General features: G+C 40.9%; 2 protein-coding genes across 2 annotated transcripts; one reads left to right on the top strand and one right to left on the bottom strand.

The window, feature by feature from the left end:
* The first annotated feature begins 289 nt into the window (after window positions 1–289).
* Window positions 290–8,897, top strand: LOC126378883 (zinc finger protein draculin-like). The gene is made up of 7 exons (XM_050027374.1): window positions 290–540; window positions 2,893–3,025; window positions 3,386–3,490; window positions 4,112–4,279; window positions 4,911–5,076; window positions 6,484–7,245; window positions 8,500–8,897. The coding sequence occupies exons 1-7, from the start codon at window positions 385–387 to the stop codon at window positions 8,621–8,623; spliced, it is 1,614 nt and encodes a 537-aa protein (XP_049883331.1). The 5' UTR covers window positions 290–384; the 3' UTR covers window positions 8,624–8,897.
* A 6,725-nt stretch (window positions 8,898–15,622) lies between these two features.
* LOC126378877 (oocyte zinc finger protein XlCOF6-like) lies at window positions 15,623–21,321 on the bottom strand. The gene is made up of 5 exons (XM_050027366.1): window positions 21,089–21,321; window positions 20,072–20,216; window positions 19,687–19,794; window positions 19,219–19,425; window positions 15,623–18,607 (listed from the first exon to the last, which is right to left on the bottom strand). The coding sequence occupies exons 1-5, from the start codon at window positions 21,242–21,244 to the stop codon at window positions 17,529–17,531; spliced, it is 1,695 nt and encodes a 564-aa protein (XP_049883323.1). The 5' UTR covers window positions 21,245–21,321; the 3' UTR covers window positions 15,623–17,528.
* Window positions 21,322–21,442: the final 121 nt, after the last annotated feature.

The following is a 21,442-nucleotide window of genomic DNA, read 5'->3' as shown; positions in this document are numbered from 1 at the left end:
GTAATGAATTGAAAAGTTAACTTAGGTTTAAAGTTAAGTTTGGGTTAAAGTTATATTTTAATTTTATTAACGTTATAACGTTACTTTTAATATCCGCTAGGGACGTTTTCATTCAAATCGTTCGACTATAAATAAAAATATATATAACAACAAATGATTACTTACCACCACTTTTACTTGAATGATTAAATATTCTTAAATTTATAGAAGTGGTGGTGTCATATTATAATATTCATATTTTTATATGAAACTGATGAGGTAACTAGCATTACCAAAACGCGCTGTCAAAATATCAATTTCTTCTAAGCGTCGACTTCGTCTCGTTGCGATTTTAATGAGATTTTACCATTAAATTATGAATTTTCTTTAACAAAATTGACAAACATGGCAGCAGTAAAGAATAAGGGCCCGATAGTGGATCCCGCGTTGTGCCGCTGCTGCCGTTCTATCAAGAAATGTCGGCTTCTCAATATCGAGTATGAGTGGTCGGGTACTAAAGAGGTATACTCCGAGATGTTTATGGATTGTTTTGGGTTGTTGGTGAGTTTTCACTTTATTTATTTAGGCTCATACAACAGCACGCAAGTTGTACGCCATAGAATTACTTGTCTTAAATTGAAGTAGATAGGTTTTATTAGCTTTTTTTTAGGAGTGGGCTGGAGTTGTCCCCAAAGTAGTCTAGTGGAGTAGTTTTGGAAAACTAAATATGCAAATCGACAGGGAATATTTTAACTGTAAAAATCTGGGTTTTCTTTTGTGAGGGAACTTAGTTTTTTGCTGATTCCAGTACAAGCACCTAATTTTATTTTAAGTTATACCAGTAATTTTCTTATTTTTTTTTAGATTGGTATTAATAAAAGCTGTCTTGCTATGTGCGTTAGAATAATAATAAAATACCGACTGATATTAAAATGCTAAAATTGACATTATTTAAGACAAAATTATATAAATGGCTTAATGAACGTAATTTTAATTCTGTCAGGGAATTTCTGCAGTAATGTAATTATTTGTTATTATATAAAAGTTTAGTGTAAATAAGTGTACCTTTGTCTACATATATAATGACATTTGCATGCCAACATTGTTATGGTGAAACATGTATTGTACCTACTTCTAATACCCACTTGTCACCTTATTCACCATGTTTGATGCAAATAAAGTTTCTATTCTATTCTATCTGCTCAAAAAGACAGGGACGGGTAATCGACAGGCTCAAAATTTATGGAACACACATCTATTTTAGGTAGAAAAAAAAAGCCCTTCCAATTTTTTTTTATTGGCCTATAACCCGTCAGATTAATGTTGACAGCACACATCAAACAGGTTGCATATGAGCAAGTTGCCTATTTTATTTGCCCGGGTTGGTGGTGGTGATAGTGCATTCATTTTAAAATTAAGTTGTCTATCATCCATCCTTTTCCTTTTCAGTGGATAAGAAAATGACTGGTATAACTTAAAATAAAATTAGGATGTGTCTGTGGGAATCAGGGCCATTTTTTTTTAAGTTGAAACATCTGGACTTTTCATTTATTTGTCACATATTTGCGGTTTTTGTATTGTGCTGTATTATACTATCTGTTTTCCAGTCGACAAAGGCTGAAACTAAATTAGAATTTATTATTATTATAGTTCCTTTTGATTATGGTTAGGTATATTTCTAGTAAATATATACAGGGTGTAACTAACACCCGGTATTATATTGAGTATTTATTCATATAATACATGGTGTTAGTGACATTGTAACGAAAACTATGAGGGATGATTCAGACTATGATTCTGAGTTGATATCAAGTAGAATTTTTCCATTGCAAATGCATAAATTAAAAAATATAAAAATATCCACTTGATATTAAATCAGAATCATGAGCTGAATCATTTCCCTCAGTGTTCGTTACAGTGTCACTAACACCTTATTTATTGCATTTACTACAATAAATTTAATTTTATTTTATTTAGAATAGAATAGAAGTTTATTGCATAACTTGTGACGAGTTATGTATAACTTGTGGCTTGTGATGCCCTGCTAGGGCACAGCAAACAACAGGGGTAACTAGTTGCTGATTACTTAAAAATAAATAAAAGGAATGTATAACTAATTTTGATTGAGGGGAGGCTTGTGCCCAGCAGTGGCACGTATATAGGCTGTTTATGTTTTTTGGTATTGGTATTGGTATTCGCGGGCCGATTTCCGTAACTCGACGTCTGTGCGCCTATTTTGCGTGATACCTGAAACGGCTGGATTACTCCAGCCAGCCTAGTTCCCCAAGTTCAAATTCAAAAATATCTTTATTCAGTAGGTAACATAGTTACACTTTGAATCGTCAATTTTACATAACGAACGTCTCATCCGCCTAAAACTACTGCAGCTTCTCACAACCTGTATAGCCGGCGAAAAGAAGCTGCAAGAAAAACCTCGGCACAGGGCCCTAGACGTTCTTTAAAAAAATAAAAATAAACATAAAACATAAAATATTGGTATACAATTGAGTAATTTAGCTGCCTAATATCAGTTTTCAGACAGTTAATCCCATGCATTCATATCTTCTAAATAATCACTAACTTTATAATAACCTAACCAAAGTTTTTGTTTAACTACTGTCTTAAAACAGTTGACAAGGAAGTCTAACAGTCCTTTGACGTTGCTGACCACCTCAGGGAGGCACCCCGTCAGGCCGAGGTGCTTGGCCCGGTAGTTGGCGACTCCTCCACACTCCAGTAGAACATGAGCCGCTGTCTCCTCCGCCTCCATGCAGGCTCTGCACAGGGGGCTGTCTGTGACACCTAGTGTGAACAGATGTTTGTTGAAGGCACCGTGACCAGTAATAACAGCTGAAGCTGTTTATGTTATGTTATAACTAACTTATCTTAAATCTACTCTTTTTTCATTTCTAGTTATCAAACCTGGATGGTGAGAAGAAGGATTCGTGTATCTGCGCGACGTGTGTGGTGCGTCTGAGAGACGCGTGCGCATTCCGCTCACAGGTTCTGAGTTGCGAGCAGGTGTTCCTCGACGCTCGCCTTGAAAGTAACTATACATATAATTATATTTCAAGAAGAGTTCTTTGGAAATCAGCATAATAAAATTCGCCCAATCCCGTCAATCTCGAATGGGATCTCGTCATATTATGCTTCGGGATTGATCCCGAAAAATTAGACCAGATCTCTCGAGATCGGGATCCCTCGAGACCGGGATCCCTCGAGACCGGGATCCCTCGAGACCGGGATCCCTCGAGACCGGGATTGCATTCCATAGTTGGAACCCACATAATAAGGGGCTTTCCAGGCCTCATTTGTTGAAGGTCAATGTAACATTGTTGAATGTACTTCATTTCGCAAGGTGTTATGGCTGAGGAGAAGAAATGACATAACCGTTTGTTACTTTCAGACAGTCAAAAGTTCGACGTGGAGGTGAAAACGGAGCCGTGTGGAAGTGACCAGGACTCTCCTGTGGACGACGGGGATGACAGGGACGAGGACTATGCAGAACCAGGTACATATAACCTATACATGTCCCACTGCTGGGCACAGGCCTCAATCAACCGGAGGGGGGGTATGGAGCATACTCCACCACGCTGCTCCACTGCGGGTTGAAGGTGTTTGGGCTAGTAGCCCTGGACCAACGGCTTAGCGTGCCTTCCGCAGCACGGAATCATCTTACTTTTTCGGAAAATCAAGTGATTCAAGCCTGTAATGTCCTTACCAAACAAAGGACAGTTTCCGTTGGTCCTGACTAATAGCCGTAAGAACACCTCCACCAACCCGCAGTGGAGCAGCGTGGTGGAGTAAAGTACCCCCTCCGGTTGATTGTATATAGGCTGTGTATCCAACTAGTTGGCCAGCTAGTTCCGCCCACGTGCAACAGATGGCGCCACATTCAATAATGCAGTCTTCAAGCAGTCGTGAAACGCGATATCGAAGTTTACACAGCAAGACGCATATACATATACAACTTCCAACATAACACCGTTGGATCGTCGATCCCTAGTCACACTACCAACTTGTGGCTAGTGGCAGCACACACTCACCGCCAAACTAGCCTTGTTAGTTGATTGTATATAGGCTGTTTATGTTTCATGGTGTGTTTCGAACTGGCTTAATAAAATTGTTCCAGACATTTACCAACCTGATCCAGATCTCCTGGACAGTGAGGCGCCGAAGGAGGCCATCGGCCTTAGAACCCGAAGCAAGGCTCGTGGGAAGACGAAGGTGGGGAAACGAGACCTGATGGACAAGATGCAGCGGCTCAAAAATAAACTTGATAGGATGCTTGACAAACCTGGTAAGTTCTTCACATAACCACACAAGCTCACTATCACAATAGGCTAGATTCCAACTAGTCAAATCTACTTTTTACTAAACATCAAAACACGACGCCCTTAGCCGAGGTTCGCGCCCTACTGGGCACCCTCAGGCCTGTTGTCTTAAACGTTGTACCGGGTGAGAGCCTTCAGCGCTCCCCATTTGTCCGGCCAAGTAGTTAATGCCACCTGCGGCAAATCTACAATAACATAACATAAATCAATAACATAAATAGCCTATATAAGTACGTCCCACTGCTGGGCACAGGCCTCCCCTCAATCAACCGGAGGGGGTATGGTGCATACTCCACCACGCTGCTCCACTGCGGGTTGATGGAGGTATTTTTACAGCCAATAGCCGGGACCCACGCCTTTACGTGCCCTCCGAAGCACGGAATCAACTTATTTTTTCAGACAATCAGGTGATTCAAAGCCTGTAAAGTCCTTACCAAACATAGGACAGTCTCACAAAGTGATTTCGACAATGTCCCCATCGGGAATCGAACCCGGACCTGCAGATCGTGAGTCTAATGAGTACTAATAAGTCACGTAAAAAAAAGCATGTCAGCCCTGCTGGGATCCATTTGATAGTGAATCAATTCCGTCTTTCAGAAACGAAACTTCCCGCACCGAAGAAAGCTAAGCCCCCACAGAAGATCGTCAAGTCCGAACCCGACCACCAGGACATGGTGTACAGCAACGCTGTGACCATGATCATCAACTCGTACCTCTGCCCGTTCCAGAACCGCATCAGCAACTACTACTGCTACTATTGCAGGTTGTCACAAGTTTATAACTTTTTTTTAATTATGCAGGGTGTTAGTGACGTAACGAAAACTTTCATCAACTTTGAACAACTCGAGATCGGGTGCTGCGTATGTGGACAGGCCTGCTTCTGTCAGGGAGCTCATAAAACACTGTTTCTGTGATAAAGTCACATGAACTCTTTATTTTTCACTTTCTTTCCACCGACTGTAATTAGAATACCATTGTACATACATACATAAACTCACGCCCGTAATCCCAAATGGGGTGGGCAGATCCACAAGTAATCAAAGACAACTTGCAGCCACTGTTGATACGAAGTCCTAAGATGGATATGATGAACCTTATCCATACCATTGTATTTAAGTCTATAAATTATGTAATACAAAACTGGATTTAAAAAAAAGAAAGGAAAACATGAAACAGTAGGACAAGGGCCCTGTGCTGGGAGGTTTTCTGGCCACGTCTTTCCCTCAGCGTTACAGATTCCGATGTGGTAGTAGTTTTACAGCTAGTTACATAATATGTAACTTAATTTTTTGACGTTCAAAAAGCGCTAACTTTGTAAGCCAATTTAAAAAAAAAAAAATTTGAATTTTGAATTTGAATTTGAGGGATGATACAGACCATCTATCTGAATTGAACGTGCGGCTAAACGTGCCTTCTGGATTCATCCCATTTTTCCGGATGATCAGGTCAGCAGCGTTGCCAGATTTTTTTTATGCCAAGTCGGGATTTTGGAACTTTTTGAGTATTCTTCTTTGCGAGTCGATGGCGATCGAAACTAAATTTTTGCTGACCAATAATTGGCCACGCTTACGGCATTGTCAGTGGCTTCGTACAGGTCTTTAATAGTGCAAGTGTTAGGGCACTTTTTGAGTGAAAAAAGCGGGATTCTTTCGTCGAAAACGGGACTAAGGAAAGAGCGAAAGAGATAGAGAAGATGTCGCAGTCACACGCACCGATTGCGTGACGCACCTCTCTCTCTCTCGCGCGCGCTTATTTTCACACTTGTCTGTGCCATCCGCCCACGCTTTCTCAGTACGTTGCACGCGCGGTCGAGTTATTCCCGAAAAGCGGGACTGAGCCTGTCCCGTGCGGGACATAAAATTTTGATTTAAAAATCGGGTCTAGCAACGCTGGATCAGGTACAGTCATGAGCAATATAATGTACCCACTTTAGGACTCTGTCGCACTAACATGTTTGACATTTAGTAAGACTTACAGTTCAATTTGTCAAAAAAGTTAATGTGACATGGTACCAAAGTGTATACATATTAATGCTCGTGACCGTACTTCAGCCTGCAGTGTCCTTACCAAACAAAAGACAGTCTCACATAGTGGATTTCGCCAACTCTCCTCTCCAAAAGATCTCCCTTGTTTATGTTCTGAGAATCTAACTACTGTCTTTTCTTTGCAGAGACCAATTCACAAATCCCGTCGAACTCCGAGAGCACACACTTACGCACGACCCCAAGAAAGACTTCGAATCAATGATGGAAAACAAGAAAATACCCAAAATTGACGTAACTAGAATCGACTGTCGACTTTGCAGTGATAAAATTGGAGATCTACCAACGCTACGGAGCCATCTGTCGACTGTGCACAGTTTGAAGATGTACGAAGTCACCAATGAGTTTTTAACCTTCAAACTGTCGCTAGACAGCGTAGAATGCACTGAATGCGGCATCTCCTTTCCATATTTCGACCTGTTGAAGAAACACATGATCGACCACTTCGGTACTTACATCTGCGATCAGTGCGGGGCGTGTTTCCTGGAGCAGAACTCTCTAAGAACTCACATCAAGAGTCACAGTCGCGTGGAGACGTTCTTCCCTTGCGAGATTTGCGGGAAGAACTTGAAGTCGAAGTACAGCAGATACTTGCACATAGCGACGGTGCACGAGAAGAAACCAACAGTGAATTGTTACAAGTGTGACTCTTGCTTCCTGTCCTACGCTCAGAGGAATAGACATTTAATAGAAGTGCACGGTGATAAAAGAACATTTTCGTGTAAACAGTGCGATAAAGTGTATAACAGGAGGAAGACGTTGATGGAGCATATGCGAAGGAACCATTTGAAAGTGTTCAGGCATCAGTGTGACTTGTGCGATCAGAGGTTCTACCTGCCGTCGAGGTTGAAGGAGCACATGGCTACACATACAGGCGAGAGGAATTTTAGGTGAGTGAGTGTTTTTGCTGAATATGCTAGTTTTAAACTAGTCATTGCCAAGCTGAAGTGGCAGTGGGCATGACACATAGCGAGGAGAACCGATGGCCGCTGGGGCGGAAAGGTTCTAGAATAGCGACCACGTGTCGGACGACGCTCAGTGGGTAGGCCCGCTACAAGGTGGACCGACGATCTGGTGAAGGTCGCGGGAAGCCGCTGGACGCGGGCAGCGCAGGACCGATCGTCGTGGAGATCCTTGGGGGAGGCCTATGCCCAACAGTGTCGCTGATGATGAAACTAGTCAAATCTACTTACTTTTTACTAAACGTCAAAACACGAAATTACTATGGAATTTCAACCTGGGACGTCATAGAAAAGCGTGACAAAATGACGCACTTATTATTAAATAATAAATAAGTTAAATAGAAAAAAAGGAAATGTTTTTTGTCACCTTTAGATCTGTCTTAATTTATATTATAATTTATTTTTCCCCTCCCAATAAATATTAGGAGATTATTTTATATCCAATTTCAAATATATCTTTATTCAGTAGGTAACATAGTTACACTTTGAATCGTCATTTTTTACATAACGAACGTCTCATCCGCCTAAAACTGCAACTTCTCACAACCTGTATAGCCGGGGAAAAGAAGCTGCAAGAAAAACCTCGGCAGAGGGCCCTAGACGTTCTTTCTTTTTTAAAATACTGTTATACAATTGAGTAATTTGGCTTCCTAATATCAATTCTCAACAAATAAAAGAGAAGGTGCAGGTCGTGTCGTATCAGGTGAAGGTTTTGGTGGGAAGAAGAGAGGAATGGCGATTACTCCACCAACAAGAGCGCAGATCTTAAATAAAGAGAGAGAATATCAATTCTCAGACATATCATCATCATCATCAGCCCATTAACGTCCCCACTGCTGGGGCACGGGCCTTCCCTATGGATGGATAGGGAGATCGGGCCTTAAACCATCACGCGGGCCCAGTGCGGATTGATGGTTATTAACGACTGCTAATGCAGCCGGGACCAACGGCTTAACGTGCCTTCCGATGCACGGAGGAGCTCGACATGATTTTTTTTGTGGTCACCCATCCTTAGACCGGCCTTTGCGAAAGTTGCTTAACTTCAACAATCGCAGACCGAGCGCGTTTACCGCTGCGCCACCGAGCATCATCTCAGACATCTAATCCCATGCATTCATAATATCTTCTAGATAATCACCAATCTTAACCTTTTTTACAAAGTTTCTGTTTGTATATTTGCAGATGTGAATTCTGTGACAAAAGCTACCCTCGTTTGCAGTCCCTGCAAGAGCACATCAGGTCCCACAGCAACGAAAGGCGATACAAGAAAACCAGCGCCGGGTTTGATATGGAGACAACATATTAATAGTTCATTCTACCATACATAACATACAGAGTGTTAGTGACATTGTGACGAAAACTTTGAGGGATGATTCAGAGCATGATCCTGAGTTGATATCTGAGCTTATTCCACTTGATATCAACTCAGAATTTGGACAGTGTAATATTATGTAATATATTCCGCTATTAACTGTTTACAATTTGAAAATTACCAAACTTAGCCTGACTGAATGGAAATTTCACGACCACTTGAACGATTTGAATGAAAATTGATGCATAAATTAACCATTGTTTTAAGTCTATGCAGCGGCGTTTAAAATTTCACAATCTATAATATATATAAATGAAACCCGTTTTCCGTTGTCACGACATAACATAAAAACGGCTTGATCGATTTGGCTGATTTTTTTTTGTAGTTTACTAATAATCTGTACAAAAATATACATTAAATTGAAATATCTAAATAAAAGGGCGGCAAAACGCTACGCCGCTGAGTCTACGCGGTTATTATCATAATTAAAACACATAATAATGGCAAAGAAAGAGGGTAGACAGATATGTTTGCCCGTAGAAAATTATGGATCTACCTACTCCACTCCCTCATCAGTCATCCCGTGATCATGGCACTTGCAACAGCGTCGAAATATCGGGGGTCTCATATCCCTGCTTTAAACGCGGTAAGAACCCGTTATTATGTGTTTTAATAAATTAATCAGTATCAAAATCCGAGAATGGACTGAGCTTTTTTCTTTAGAATGTATAAAAGCAGCTAGCTGTACGTACTTTATACCATCCTATTCTTTGTTTGAAGGAAAACCGACGTGCGTTTCAACTAACTCGGAAAAAGCGAAGCGAAGAAAGCGATATTGCTACATTTGACATTTGACATTTGTTTGCATTGCACACTTTTTTTTTTATAATGGCTTCGCAACGCATTTAGCCAAATACAAGAAATGAAAGTTAGGGAAACGTGGATATGGAAAGGAAATCATTGCGCACTTACTTACCACTACTTACTTTTTCTTGACTTTTTTATTTTGGTGCAATAAAGAATGTATTTATATTGTATTACTTTTAAATGCATTCAGGCATGGATGAGTTAACATACTATGCCAATAAAAAATAAAAATATTATTTTTTTTAAAAGAATGCGCAAATGTCAAATTGACAACATTTCAAATTTTTAAGCCGTGCTTTTTTTGTGCTATTTCGAAAGTACTTGTTTAAATAGAAGACACGTATTTTTTCTTTTCAAGATTTTTCCACTAGAAGTTGCAAAAAATATTTTTTGAAAATTGGATTCTGCCATTGATAGAATGAAGGCAGTATAATGTAATGTACCTTTGCATGCGTATTTAAAACAAGTCGCAAACAAAGTGTCATGTTATGTATGACATTTACTTTTTTTATAATTTTGATGTAAAGGTCTGAACTTATTATGCCTTCCTCTTCTGACCTCGTGGATTTTTCAATATATTTCTATTATTACTGAATTAAAAAATCTGAAAAAATGTGTTTTGTGTAAATCATAGAAATATCTCGAAATGGTTTTCGATTTAAGGCACCTTAGTAAAAATGAAATGTTGTCAATTGCGAATTGCTTTGATGTGGCATTGTGGCCTTTTTTGTAATGACACCAGTGCTGCTTTGTGCCAATGTCAAGTTTTAAAAGATTGGGAAACGACAAAAAAGGAAAATAACATTCGGGGACGGATATTTACAAAAAAAAAAAAAATCAGGAAAATGCGATAAAAAATAAATATGAGAGTCTAATCACTACATAGTATAAAACAAAGTCGCTTTTTCTGTCCCTATATCCCTATGTACGCTTAAATCTTTAAAACAACGCAACGGATTTTCATGCGGATTTTAATAGATTCAAGAGGAAGGTTTATATGTACAATAAAATTAATAACATCCATTAAATAGTGGAGAAACACTCTTATTTTTGAGGTTTTTAATGTGATGTCGTAAATAATTTCATTTTTTCCTCAGCATTGCACCCGAGCGAAGTCGGGGCGGGTTCGCTAGTAAAGTATAAATGTAAATAGGATATTGTAAGTAGGTATCCGTTATAGTTTAATATAATTTAACAAAAGAAAGGAAAATAAAATATCACAAAACAAAATAGGATTTAAAATTATACAGTCGATGTGGCCTTTTTAATCCCCCCAGAAGTGCTTGTTTCAATTCGGAACGCAACCTAACTCGGCACCTTTTTTATTTTTTAAATATTTCCCGGCTATGGAACGAATGATGTTGATTTTATTTATTGAAAATAATATTTAAATAATTTATTATACTCATAGTTAATGTAGTTTAAGTACCTATTTATTAATAGATTATTATTATACAATGTATAAATGTATAGTATTATTAGAAAATGTATTTAAAATAAATATACGAATAAATTATGTGTGGTACAACAAAACCAGGTATGCTCAAAAGTGACAGCTAACATTTGAAGGTTAGCCCAGCTGACGTCATCTCACGATGCGTTGCCATTTTGTAAAAAATAAATTACCTCCGACTAATGTTTTCAATTTCCTATTTTTATTACGTAATATACGATCCCGACGACCCGATTACTCTAGCCATAGAGGCGGCCAATCAGCTCGCGACACCAAATACTTCAAAATCCCGATACCGACCCCGCCGGCGTGGTCGACGATTTGCCTCATTCAGCGCTTATCGCTATCGACTCACTAGGGTCGATTAATCCTTTCAATATTCTTCCTCTCAGACGACGCCCTGAGCCGAGGTTCGCGCCCAACTGGGCACCCTCAGGCCTGTTGTCTTAAACGTTGTACCGGGTGAGACCCTTCAGCGCTCCCCATTTGTCCGGCCAAGTAGTTAATGCCATCTGCGGCAAATCTACAATAGGTCACGTCAAAAAAAAACCTATTTTTATTTTTACTTTTGATGGGTTTGCTCTTGGCCCCAGACTTGCACGAGGCCTCAGAAGGTGCCTGTTCACTCTGACCTTGAAAGCACCCGGGTTATATGCATTCGGAAATACAGAAGACGGCAGAGAATTCCACTCCCTAGCAGTGCGCATAATGAAGGACGATGCGAAGCGCTTTGTGCGAATAGTTGGGATATCCACCAAATAGGGATGGAACCCGGCCGAACGTCTGGAAGTCCGAAGATAAAAGGGGGATGGTGGAATGAGCTCGTGCGAGCTTTGAATTTTTAGTAAAAGATTGAGTTTTAATGATTTTTATATATGTGACGAGTGATAGTAACTAGAGGAGCTCGGTGGCGCAGCGGTAAACGCGCTCAGTCTGCGATTGTTGAAGTTAAGCAACTTTCGCAAAGGCCGGTCATAGGATGGGTGACCACAAAAAAAGTTCATCTCGAGCTCCTCCGTGCTTCGGAAGGCACGTTAAGCCGTTGGTCCCGGCTGCATTAGCAGTCGTTAATAACCATCAATCTGCACTGGGCCCGCGTGATGGTTTAAGGCCCGATCTCCCTTTCCATCCATAGGGAAGGCCCGTGCCCAGCAGTGGGGATGTTAATGGGCTAATGATGATATGTGACAAGTGATAGTAATTAAGTACGTTTAGTCAGTAAATCGATTAAATTTCAATAATAAAATATAAGTCCTTGGAATGTTGCAGATACCAATTTAATGGTAACACTCATGTAATACTTACGTCATCGAACGGCTAGCAATGGCGGCTTTTCATAGGATTGAGCATAATTTGTTTTGTTGTACCACGAAATTATGAATGTGGTAATATTTTGTTTTCTTCTATCGCGTGGGTTATTACTGAGCCGCCATAGGCCCCTGACATGGCTCATGTAACGACTACATACTTACATCAGTAAGTAGTAACCGGGACCAACGGCTTAACGTGCCTTTCGGACAATCAGGTGATCAGACTGAAATGTCCTAACCAAACTAGGGATCACAAAGTGATTTTTGCGATATGTCCCCATCGGGATTCGAACCCGGGGCCTCCGGATCGAGAGCCCAACGCTCAACCACTGGACTACGGAGGTCGTTTTCTTTATTTACTGTTTTAACTGTGTGTAGACACTTATCGATAGAAATACAATGTAAAGCGTACGGTCACGAGTACTAATATGTATACACTTTGAAACCATGTCACATTAACTTTTTTGACAAATTAAGCTGTAAGTCTCATTCAATGTCAAATATGATAGTGCGACAGGGTTCTAAAGTGGGTTCATGATATTGCTTATGACTGTAAGTCCAGTACCAGGGTTCGAACCGAGGCTCCCCGTTTGAGAAGCAAGCCAGTGGTGAGTACATACACGCCTATTTCCCACCGGGGTAAGCAGAGACTATGGAATTTCATTTGCTTCGATCCTGACACTTCTCTTGCTTCCACATTAATCAATCGTTTCATACACGCACGCCGTTTCAGAGTAGATCGTACTGAACCTTTTCCAAGGACATCTCCAATTTTTAAATTTAAGGGGTAAGTAAATGATGCCAGGCAGCAGCGGTATCAGTACTGGTTGGAGGCCGAGGAAATGGATTCTGGTAGGGCTCCAGCTAGAACATCACCGATTGAGAAATTGGTCGGTGCACTGCGGAACGGAAGGCGATTGGGGCAAGCACCGTTCTACACGCCCTATCTATGGAGTAATGAAGGCGATTACTCCACCGACTTTAAATAAAGAGAGAAATAAAATTACATAATAACATAAACTGCCTATATACGTCCCACTGCTGGGCACAGGCCTCCCCTCAATCAACCGGAGGGGGTATGGAGCATACTCCACCACGCTGCTCCACTGCGGGTTGGTGGAGGTGTTTTTACGGCTAATAGCCGGGACCAACGGCTTAACGTGCCCTCCGAAGCACGGAATCATCTTACTTTTTCGGACAATCAGGTGATTCAAGCCTGAAAAGTCCTTACCAAACAAAGGACAGTCTCACAAAGTGATTTCGACAATGTCCCCATCGGGAATCGAACCCGGACCACCAGATCGTGAGCCTAACGCTCTAACCACTAGACCACGGAGGCTGTTAATAAAATTACATTCAATTTAAATATATGTACTTTGTAGTTTTAACATTAAATACATATTTATCGATCTTCATATTATACAATATGCACATGGATCAGTATTCGATAAAGACGGAAAATGACATAGACATAGCTTCTACTGGGATAGGATAGGGAGCGAATAAAATAGAACAATGGTGCTAATTCCTGTAAACACCATCTAATTTTAAGTTATATCTGTCATTTTCTTATCCGTCGAAAAGGAAAGGGACGGGTAATCGACAAGCATAAAATTTATGGAACACACGTCAATTTTAAGCATAAATTTAAAACAACCGTCTAAAAATTTTACATTGGCCAATGACCCGACAGAATTAAGTAGACAGCACGTCAAACGGTTTGCATACCAGCGAGATACCTTTTTGATTCGCCCGGGTTATTCATTCATTTACTCATTCTTCCTAAAATTAAGAGCTGTGAATCATCCGTCCCTTTCCTTTTCGACGGATATGAAAATGACAGATATAACTTAAAATAAAATTAGGCGGTGTCTGCAGGAATCGGGGCCATCGAGGGACTATCCAATCGGCGTTCCCCATAAACACGATAGATGGCGTTGTTAAGTTTTTTCTTTGTTTAAACAGTACAGTTTGTACAGCCAAGGAATGGAATGGGCTGCCGGCGTCGGTGTTTCCTGACTCTTATAACCTGGGGTCCTTTAAATCACGGGTGAATAGGCATTTTCTGGGTAAGCTCGTTCCAACGTCGATCTCTTCTTCTTGTGGAAGAACGAAGTCAAGAGCAAACCCATTTTAATTAAAAAAAAAAAAAACTTCTAATTTCATTCTTCTTCTATCGTGTGAGTTCTGAGGTGGAGTACCAACCTCACCAACCCTGGTGTCAGGGTTTACTATTGAGCCGCCAAAGGCCCATGACATGGCTCATGTAACGACTACTTACTTACATCAGTATGTAGTAACCGGGACCAACGGCTTAACGTGCCTTCCGAAGCACGGATCATCTTACTTTTTGGACAATCAGGTGATCAGCCTGTAATGTCCTAACCAAACTAGGGATCACAAAGTGATTTTTGTTATGTCCCCACCGGGATTAGAACCCGGGACCTCCGGATCGTGAGCCCAACGCTCAACCACTGGACCACGGAGGCTAATTTCATTGATAGCAGATATGCATCTTTTATCTTTGTTTTTGGGTATAAATGATGACCCTTTTTATTACACCAAGGTACAGTCATGAGCAGTATAACCCACTTTAGGACTCTGTCGCACTAACATATTTGACATTTAGTGAGACTTACAGTTCAATTTGTAAAAAAAAATAATGTGACATGGTACCAAAGTGTATACATATTAATGCTCGTGACCGTACAATCACAATTTCCGAAGCAATACAGGTGCAACATCATTCTATACATAATGTGATCCAAATATCAAGCAACAATTAGTTTTATATATGCTTCTGCCATTACATTAGGCTGCCCCCACATTGGGCGTTGGCCGAGCGTACGCGTTTCCTGAGCGTGCTGCCGGCGTCGGCGCGGCGCGGGCGTCGCGTCAGCGCGCCGTCTGTGGGGCGCGGGCTTCGCGTTGTCCAGCGCCGCACAAGCGCTGCGTGAACGCCGCGCAGACGCCGCGCTTACGTCGCGTTCCACGGGCGACTGACTGACTGAAATGTGTGCGGGGGGCACGGGCGGCCGAACGCCCGTGGAACGCGACGTAAGCGCGGCGTCTGCGCGGCGTTCACGCAACGCTTGTGCGGCGCTGGACAACGCGAAGCCCGCGCCCCGCAGACGGTGCGCTGACGCGACGTCCGCGCCGCGCCGACTCCGGCAGCACGCTCAGGAAACGCGTACGCTCGGCCAACGCCCAATGTGGGGGCAGCCTTACATATTATATTCCCCAGCAATGAGAAAATAAGTAATTATCACGTTAAAAGTGAATAACGCCATCTATCGGGTATGTACTAGATTCAAGATAAATTATAACATAACATACAATACAAAATAAAAACAGATCTAAAACTAACGAAAAACCTTTTTTTAATCAAGAAAAATGTAATAACAAGTCCGTTACCTATTTTATCACGTTTTTCTATGACGTCACAGTGCCGCCTATATTTGAGCTTCCAGTTTTTATCGTTATAAAATATCTATTGACCAATGGAAGGACAGAATAACTATTGCCAGAGGTAAAAAATAAATGCAATATACTATTGCCAGAAGTAAAAAATAAATAAGTTTACTTAATACTAATATTCAACTATTATTTACACATAATTTATTAAATAAAATACACAATTAATAATTTAACTAATTAATTACAAATACGACATAATTATTTAATTAATTACTTAAGTACGTATTCTATGCTAGAAAATAAATTATATTTTAATTGGAATGTATTGTGCAAGAAAATATTTAAAAAGAGATTCTAAATGAGATTTTATTTACATTTATTTTTAACCGACTTCAAAAAAGGGGGTTATGTTGTGATAAATCCGGTTAGGACGAGATTTTTGTATCGTCTCTGGTTTGAGTCAAAATATAAAATGCATTTAATAATGTCATCTTCTTCGTTTCGTGTGGGTTATGAGGTGGATTACCAACCTCATCATCCCTGGTGTCAGGGTTATTATTGAGCCGCCATAGGCCCCTGACATGGCTCATGTAACGACTACATACTTACATCAGTAAGTAGTGACCGGGACCAACGTCGTAAAAACTGGCTAAGAGGTTACACTTATAAATTGGGTCGTGTACTAGGTTCAAGATAAATTATGAAATTCTGATTACTAAATAAAGACACATCTAAAACTAACGAAAAACATTTTCTTTTTTCTATTAAACTTATTTATGAATTTTAATCAAGAAAAACGTAATAATAAGTCCGACATTTTGTCACGTTTTTCTATGACGTCACAGAGTGCTTTTTCATACAATTCCATAGTAATTTCGTGTTTTGACGTTTAGTAAAAAGTAACTGATTTGACTAGTTGGAAACTAGCCTATTACAAAGATTAATACTACGTATAGAACGGTAACTCTTCGCCCCGCCCTCGTACGTATAGGGCGCCGCGACTGATTTACCTCACCCCCTCTGGGCCTTGCTTTAGTGTAACACAAGCTGTTACGGACAGCCGAGAAGAGGAGGTCGCGGGCTAAGAAAATTCACGCACGACCCGCTAATTGCGTCGCGAAACGGAGGAGCGACGCGGGGAGCGGTGCGGGGAGCGACGCGGGGCATGGCGCGGGGAGCAGATACATGGCGCGGCGCTCCTGATTGGCCGACGTAATGCGCGCACAGCCCGCTAGTTCCGGACCGAAGATTTCCAATAAGAATCTGATTGGACACGTCACGAATCACTTCTTCTCTACTTCTCACTGATTTTACACCGATTATTTACGAATTTTTACTTAAGATTTTTTACTTGTATTTTACTTTTTAACTTTGTATTTTTAATGTGGTTTGCCAAATAAACCGGATCTTCACTTGCACCGCGGGTTTTCTTCAGTCCCAGCAAATAAAATCTGCATAAGCAACACAAGCATTCTCAGATGTTGGGCAAACTCAAACAAAGCTTGGGCAAACAAAGCTCCTTCTTACGAGATTTACTACATACATAAACAGCCTATATACGCCCCACTGCTGGGCACAGGCCTCCCCTCAATCAACCGGAGGGGGTATGGAGCTCAACCGCGCTGCGCCAATGCGGGTTGGTGGAGGTGTTTTTACGGCTAATAACCGGGACCAACGGTCCCTCCGAAGCACGGAATCATCTTCACCAAACAAAGGACAGTCTCACAAAGTGATTTCGACAATGTCCCCATCGGGAATCGAACCCAATCAGATCGTGAGCCTGACGCTCTAACCACTACACGGAGGCTGTTTAGATTTACTACAAATTAATTCAATTTACTCCTCGATTAAGTTACTCATGATACTCCTCCAAATCCAAACCTTGGTGCTGCCTTTTCACGTGATTCTTCAAGTTGACATTCTGTGTAAACGAGGCGTTGCAGAGCATGCACCTGAACTTTTTCTCACTGCTGTGCGATTGCATGTGAACTTTCAACCCCCTCATTCTAGGATACGACTTCCCACAGAATTCGCATCGGAAGTTCCTCTCCCCCGTATGAGTAGCCATATGTTCCTTCAACCTCGACGGGATATAGAATCGTTTGTCGCACAAATCGCATTGGTGTTTAAAGACCTTAAGGTGATACCGCCTCGTGTGTTCCCGGAGAGACTTCCTACTGTCATAAGTCCGCTCGCAATGCGCGCACGTGAACATCCTCTGCTCGTTATGAACTTCGATCATATGCCTGTATCTTAGACTGTAAGAGAACAGCACCTCGTCACATTTGGGGCACTGGTAAGCCGGCTCCTTCTTATGCGTCCTAGCTTCGTGCAAGTACCTACTGTGTTTAGATTTGAAGACCTTCTCGCAGCTACTACAGGGGTAACTTTCCTCGATTCTCTGGTGGGTTTTCTGGTGAAGCAAAAGCATTCTTTCTTCGAAGTAATGCGCTCCACATATGTCGCAGATGCACGTGCCAAAATGCTCGGCCATGTGTTTTTTTAACGCGTGAAAAAAACTGAAGCTCGCGCCGCATTCCGTGCAGGTTAGGTTGTGTGTTGTGAGTTTGAATTTTAGGAACTCATTCGATAACGGATATATGGTTTTCCCGTGCGTGTTTGTTAGATGTTCCTTCAAATAATCTAAGCTAGTTATCATTTCTGGGCATAATCTACAGTCTAACCTATCTATGTCTATTTGGACCATCTTTTTGTTAGTGACATAGTCTTTGAAGGTTTTAGGGTCGTGGGTCATGGTATGCAGTCGTAGTTTTTCAGGGTCAGTGTACACCTCCCTGCAGTAGAAACAGAAGTAGTCGCTGAAAGATGTGTCGAACGGACAGACGAAGGAACTCTCGACTATAGTGACGGTGTTCTGGAAGCTCTGGTGCTCGCTGTCCTGGTAGCGTTGACGGATCTTTATTGGTTGCTCTGTAGAGAAAAAAACATTTTTAGGTTGTCAACTTTCGGTTTCGGCTAAAATGCGCTGCTGCCAACCGAAACTGAGTTCGAGAGGTTTCGCACCGCGTGTTTGGTACCAACAACTTTTTTGACGAACGTAGAAAGTAGTGTCAAGTTCATGTCATAACATTTTTTGTTTGCACCGGATTTCGGCCACGGTGTTAGTTTCGGCCAAAATCGAAACCGAATTTCGACCACGGTTTTGGTTTCGGCCGAAACCGAAACTTTTATTTTTTCCGAGAAAACATGACCCTATATGGATGTTTCCAACCAACACCGTGGCTAAAATTCGGTTTCGGCCGAAACCAAGACCAAGGCCGAAATCCGGTTTCGGTTTCGGCCGAAACCAAGACCAAGGCCGAAATCCGGTTTCGGTTTCGGCTTATACTAAGATCGTGGCCGAGATTCGGTTTCGGTTTCGGCCTTAAAACCTAGTTTCGATCGGACACAATTCCTTTTAAAAGGATTTGGCGTTTTATAACACAATTTGGGTAGTCAGAGTACATTAAGTTACCCAACTAAATAAATACATTTTCAACTGAATTCAAGAAAGGAGGTTAGGTAAGTTTGAGCCGACTCACCAATCTCCTGCATCCTCTTCAGTTTCTTCTCCATCATCTGCATGGCCGCGAGCATCTCTTTCCTGTCCTTCATCTCTTCTTTGGAGGCTTTCTTCACCTTAACCTTCATCTTTCTTTTGACTTTCGATTTCTTTTCTTTTTTGACTTTCTTGGACCTCGTCACGCGTGGCTCGGATTTTATCTTCGCTAATACTGTGTCGTCCGAATCTGATGATAATAAGATGAAATGTTACTCTTCAAACACGTTTAGGGATCTCGTCTATTAGTCAGGTGAGGGTCAAAGGTTCAGTAAAAATACGAATTATCAAGAGGGGGATTGTAGTGAGATAGATATCATGTGTTTTCTAATCTCGAACTCAGAACCTGAATTATCCCTCAAAGTTTTCGTTACGATGTCACTTGTTAGCCAATGTATACTTATAGTTTACAAATCAAGAATATTGATTTTCGCGTAAATCAATGACTTACCATTACCATCATCATCATGCGCAATCCCATCATCGTAGCGATCATCATCACGGTCGTTGATCTCCTCCTTCAGGTCTGTCTCCCGTTTGATCTTGCTGTCTGACTCGCCTGGGTAACAAAATGGTTGGTGAAAAAACCTTCTCTCAACGAAAATCTCCCTTTACATAAACATAAACAGCCTATACTGTATATGTTTCACTGCTAGGCACAGGCCTCCCCTCAATCAATCCTGACACCAGGGTTGATGATGCTGGTATTCCACCTCAAAAGCCACACGATAAGAAGAGAAGAAGGGATACGAAAAAGCACCTATGAGGCTAGCATGATCATGCAGGTTGATCGAAGCTTCGTTAAAAATTGAAAAGAAAAGGCAAGGGTGAGTTACCTGCAGTATCAAGTGTGATGCTGTCTTGCAGCAGTTTCTCCTCGCACTGTAGCACCTGCCGCCGGAAGGCGCTGGCGTCTCGCAGCCGGGTCACGCACGTCGCGCAGATCAGCCTGTCTTCCGGGTCTGCATCCAGGTGGGATAACTGAAAAACACCGAAAAAAACTTAAAAAGGTTAGATTTCAACCTAGTTGCATGAGAAAATTTCTGAAAAATCAGAATGAGTTTTTTTTTTACAATTTTGTGCCCAAACACATACAATAATACATTGTTTTCAAATTTCTATTTTTATTTACATAAGGCTTCAAATTGTTAACTGGTTCTCCATGACACAGGCACCCTAGTTTGGGGACCCCTGTCCAATTTTTAATATTATTAGTTTGTATGAGCACATACCTAATTCTAGTAGTAAGTGATTCTATGTAAATATATATTTTTTTTTGTACAATAAAGATTATTATTATTATTAAACATGCAGCCTATTCAGACAACTAAAAAACATAAAAAAAAAACTTAAAAAAGCTAGATGTCAACCTAGTTGAATGAGAAAAAATTCTGAAAATTTAAAAAGTTTTTTTTTTAATTTTTACTATATAATAAATCAGAGAATATTATTTGAAAGAATTAATCGACCCAAGTGTTTCGTTAGCGATAAGCGCTGAGGGACATCGTCGACCACGCCGGCGTGGTCAGTATCGGGGTCCTGAAGTGTTTGTTGTCGCGAGCTGATTGCACCGTACTTCAAATGTAAAATTGCCTAGCATAAAAACTTCTTTTATGCAATGAAAACGTATATCTTTATGCATATTTTTTTTTTGTTGTAAATTATAATAATGAGCGATAATCTATTTCAAACAATTTTCTATCAACACTGTAAGCTTTGCTTTCGAAAATTATATCGAGACAAGTTAGTTCAAATAAATGTTAGGAACTTAAGTCTTAGTAAAGTAGAATGACAGATAAATAGTTCCGTAGTAAATAGGGAAAGGAAAATATAAATAGTGACTTATTAATTACCATTAAACCAAAAGTATCGACGAATAAATCCGAGTACACTTCTTTTTGGCCAAGCCACTCATATTCCACGTTGAGAAGACGACATTTCTTCGTTGCTCCACAACAACGACAGAGGCCAGGGTCTATGATGGGTCCCTTACGGTTATTTGTGCTCATTTTAGTCGATTTTTATTAAATATCGCCCTAAAACCCGAAATCCATTTTCAGGATTTGTTTGGTACTGTGATGACAGCTTGTCTTATCTTCTACTTTGTCTGTGTAATTGTAAAAATGTTGACGCTATATTTTTACACTGTGGATGCTCAGTGTGTGGGGCTCTCCTAGAGGTATACGTTATTATAAAACGAGATGGCG

This window comes from Pectinophora gossypiella, chromosome 27 (assembly GCF_024362695.1).
Source record: "Pectinophora gossypiella chromosome 27, ilPecGoss1.1, whole genome shotgun sequence".
Lineage (NCBI taxonomy): Eukaryota > Metazoa > Arthropoda > Insecta > Lepidoptera > Gelechiidae > Pectinophora > Pectinophora gossypiella.
This window is presented reverse-complemented; position numbering and strand designations above follow the sequence as displayed.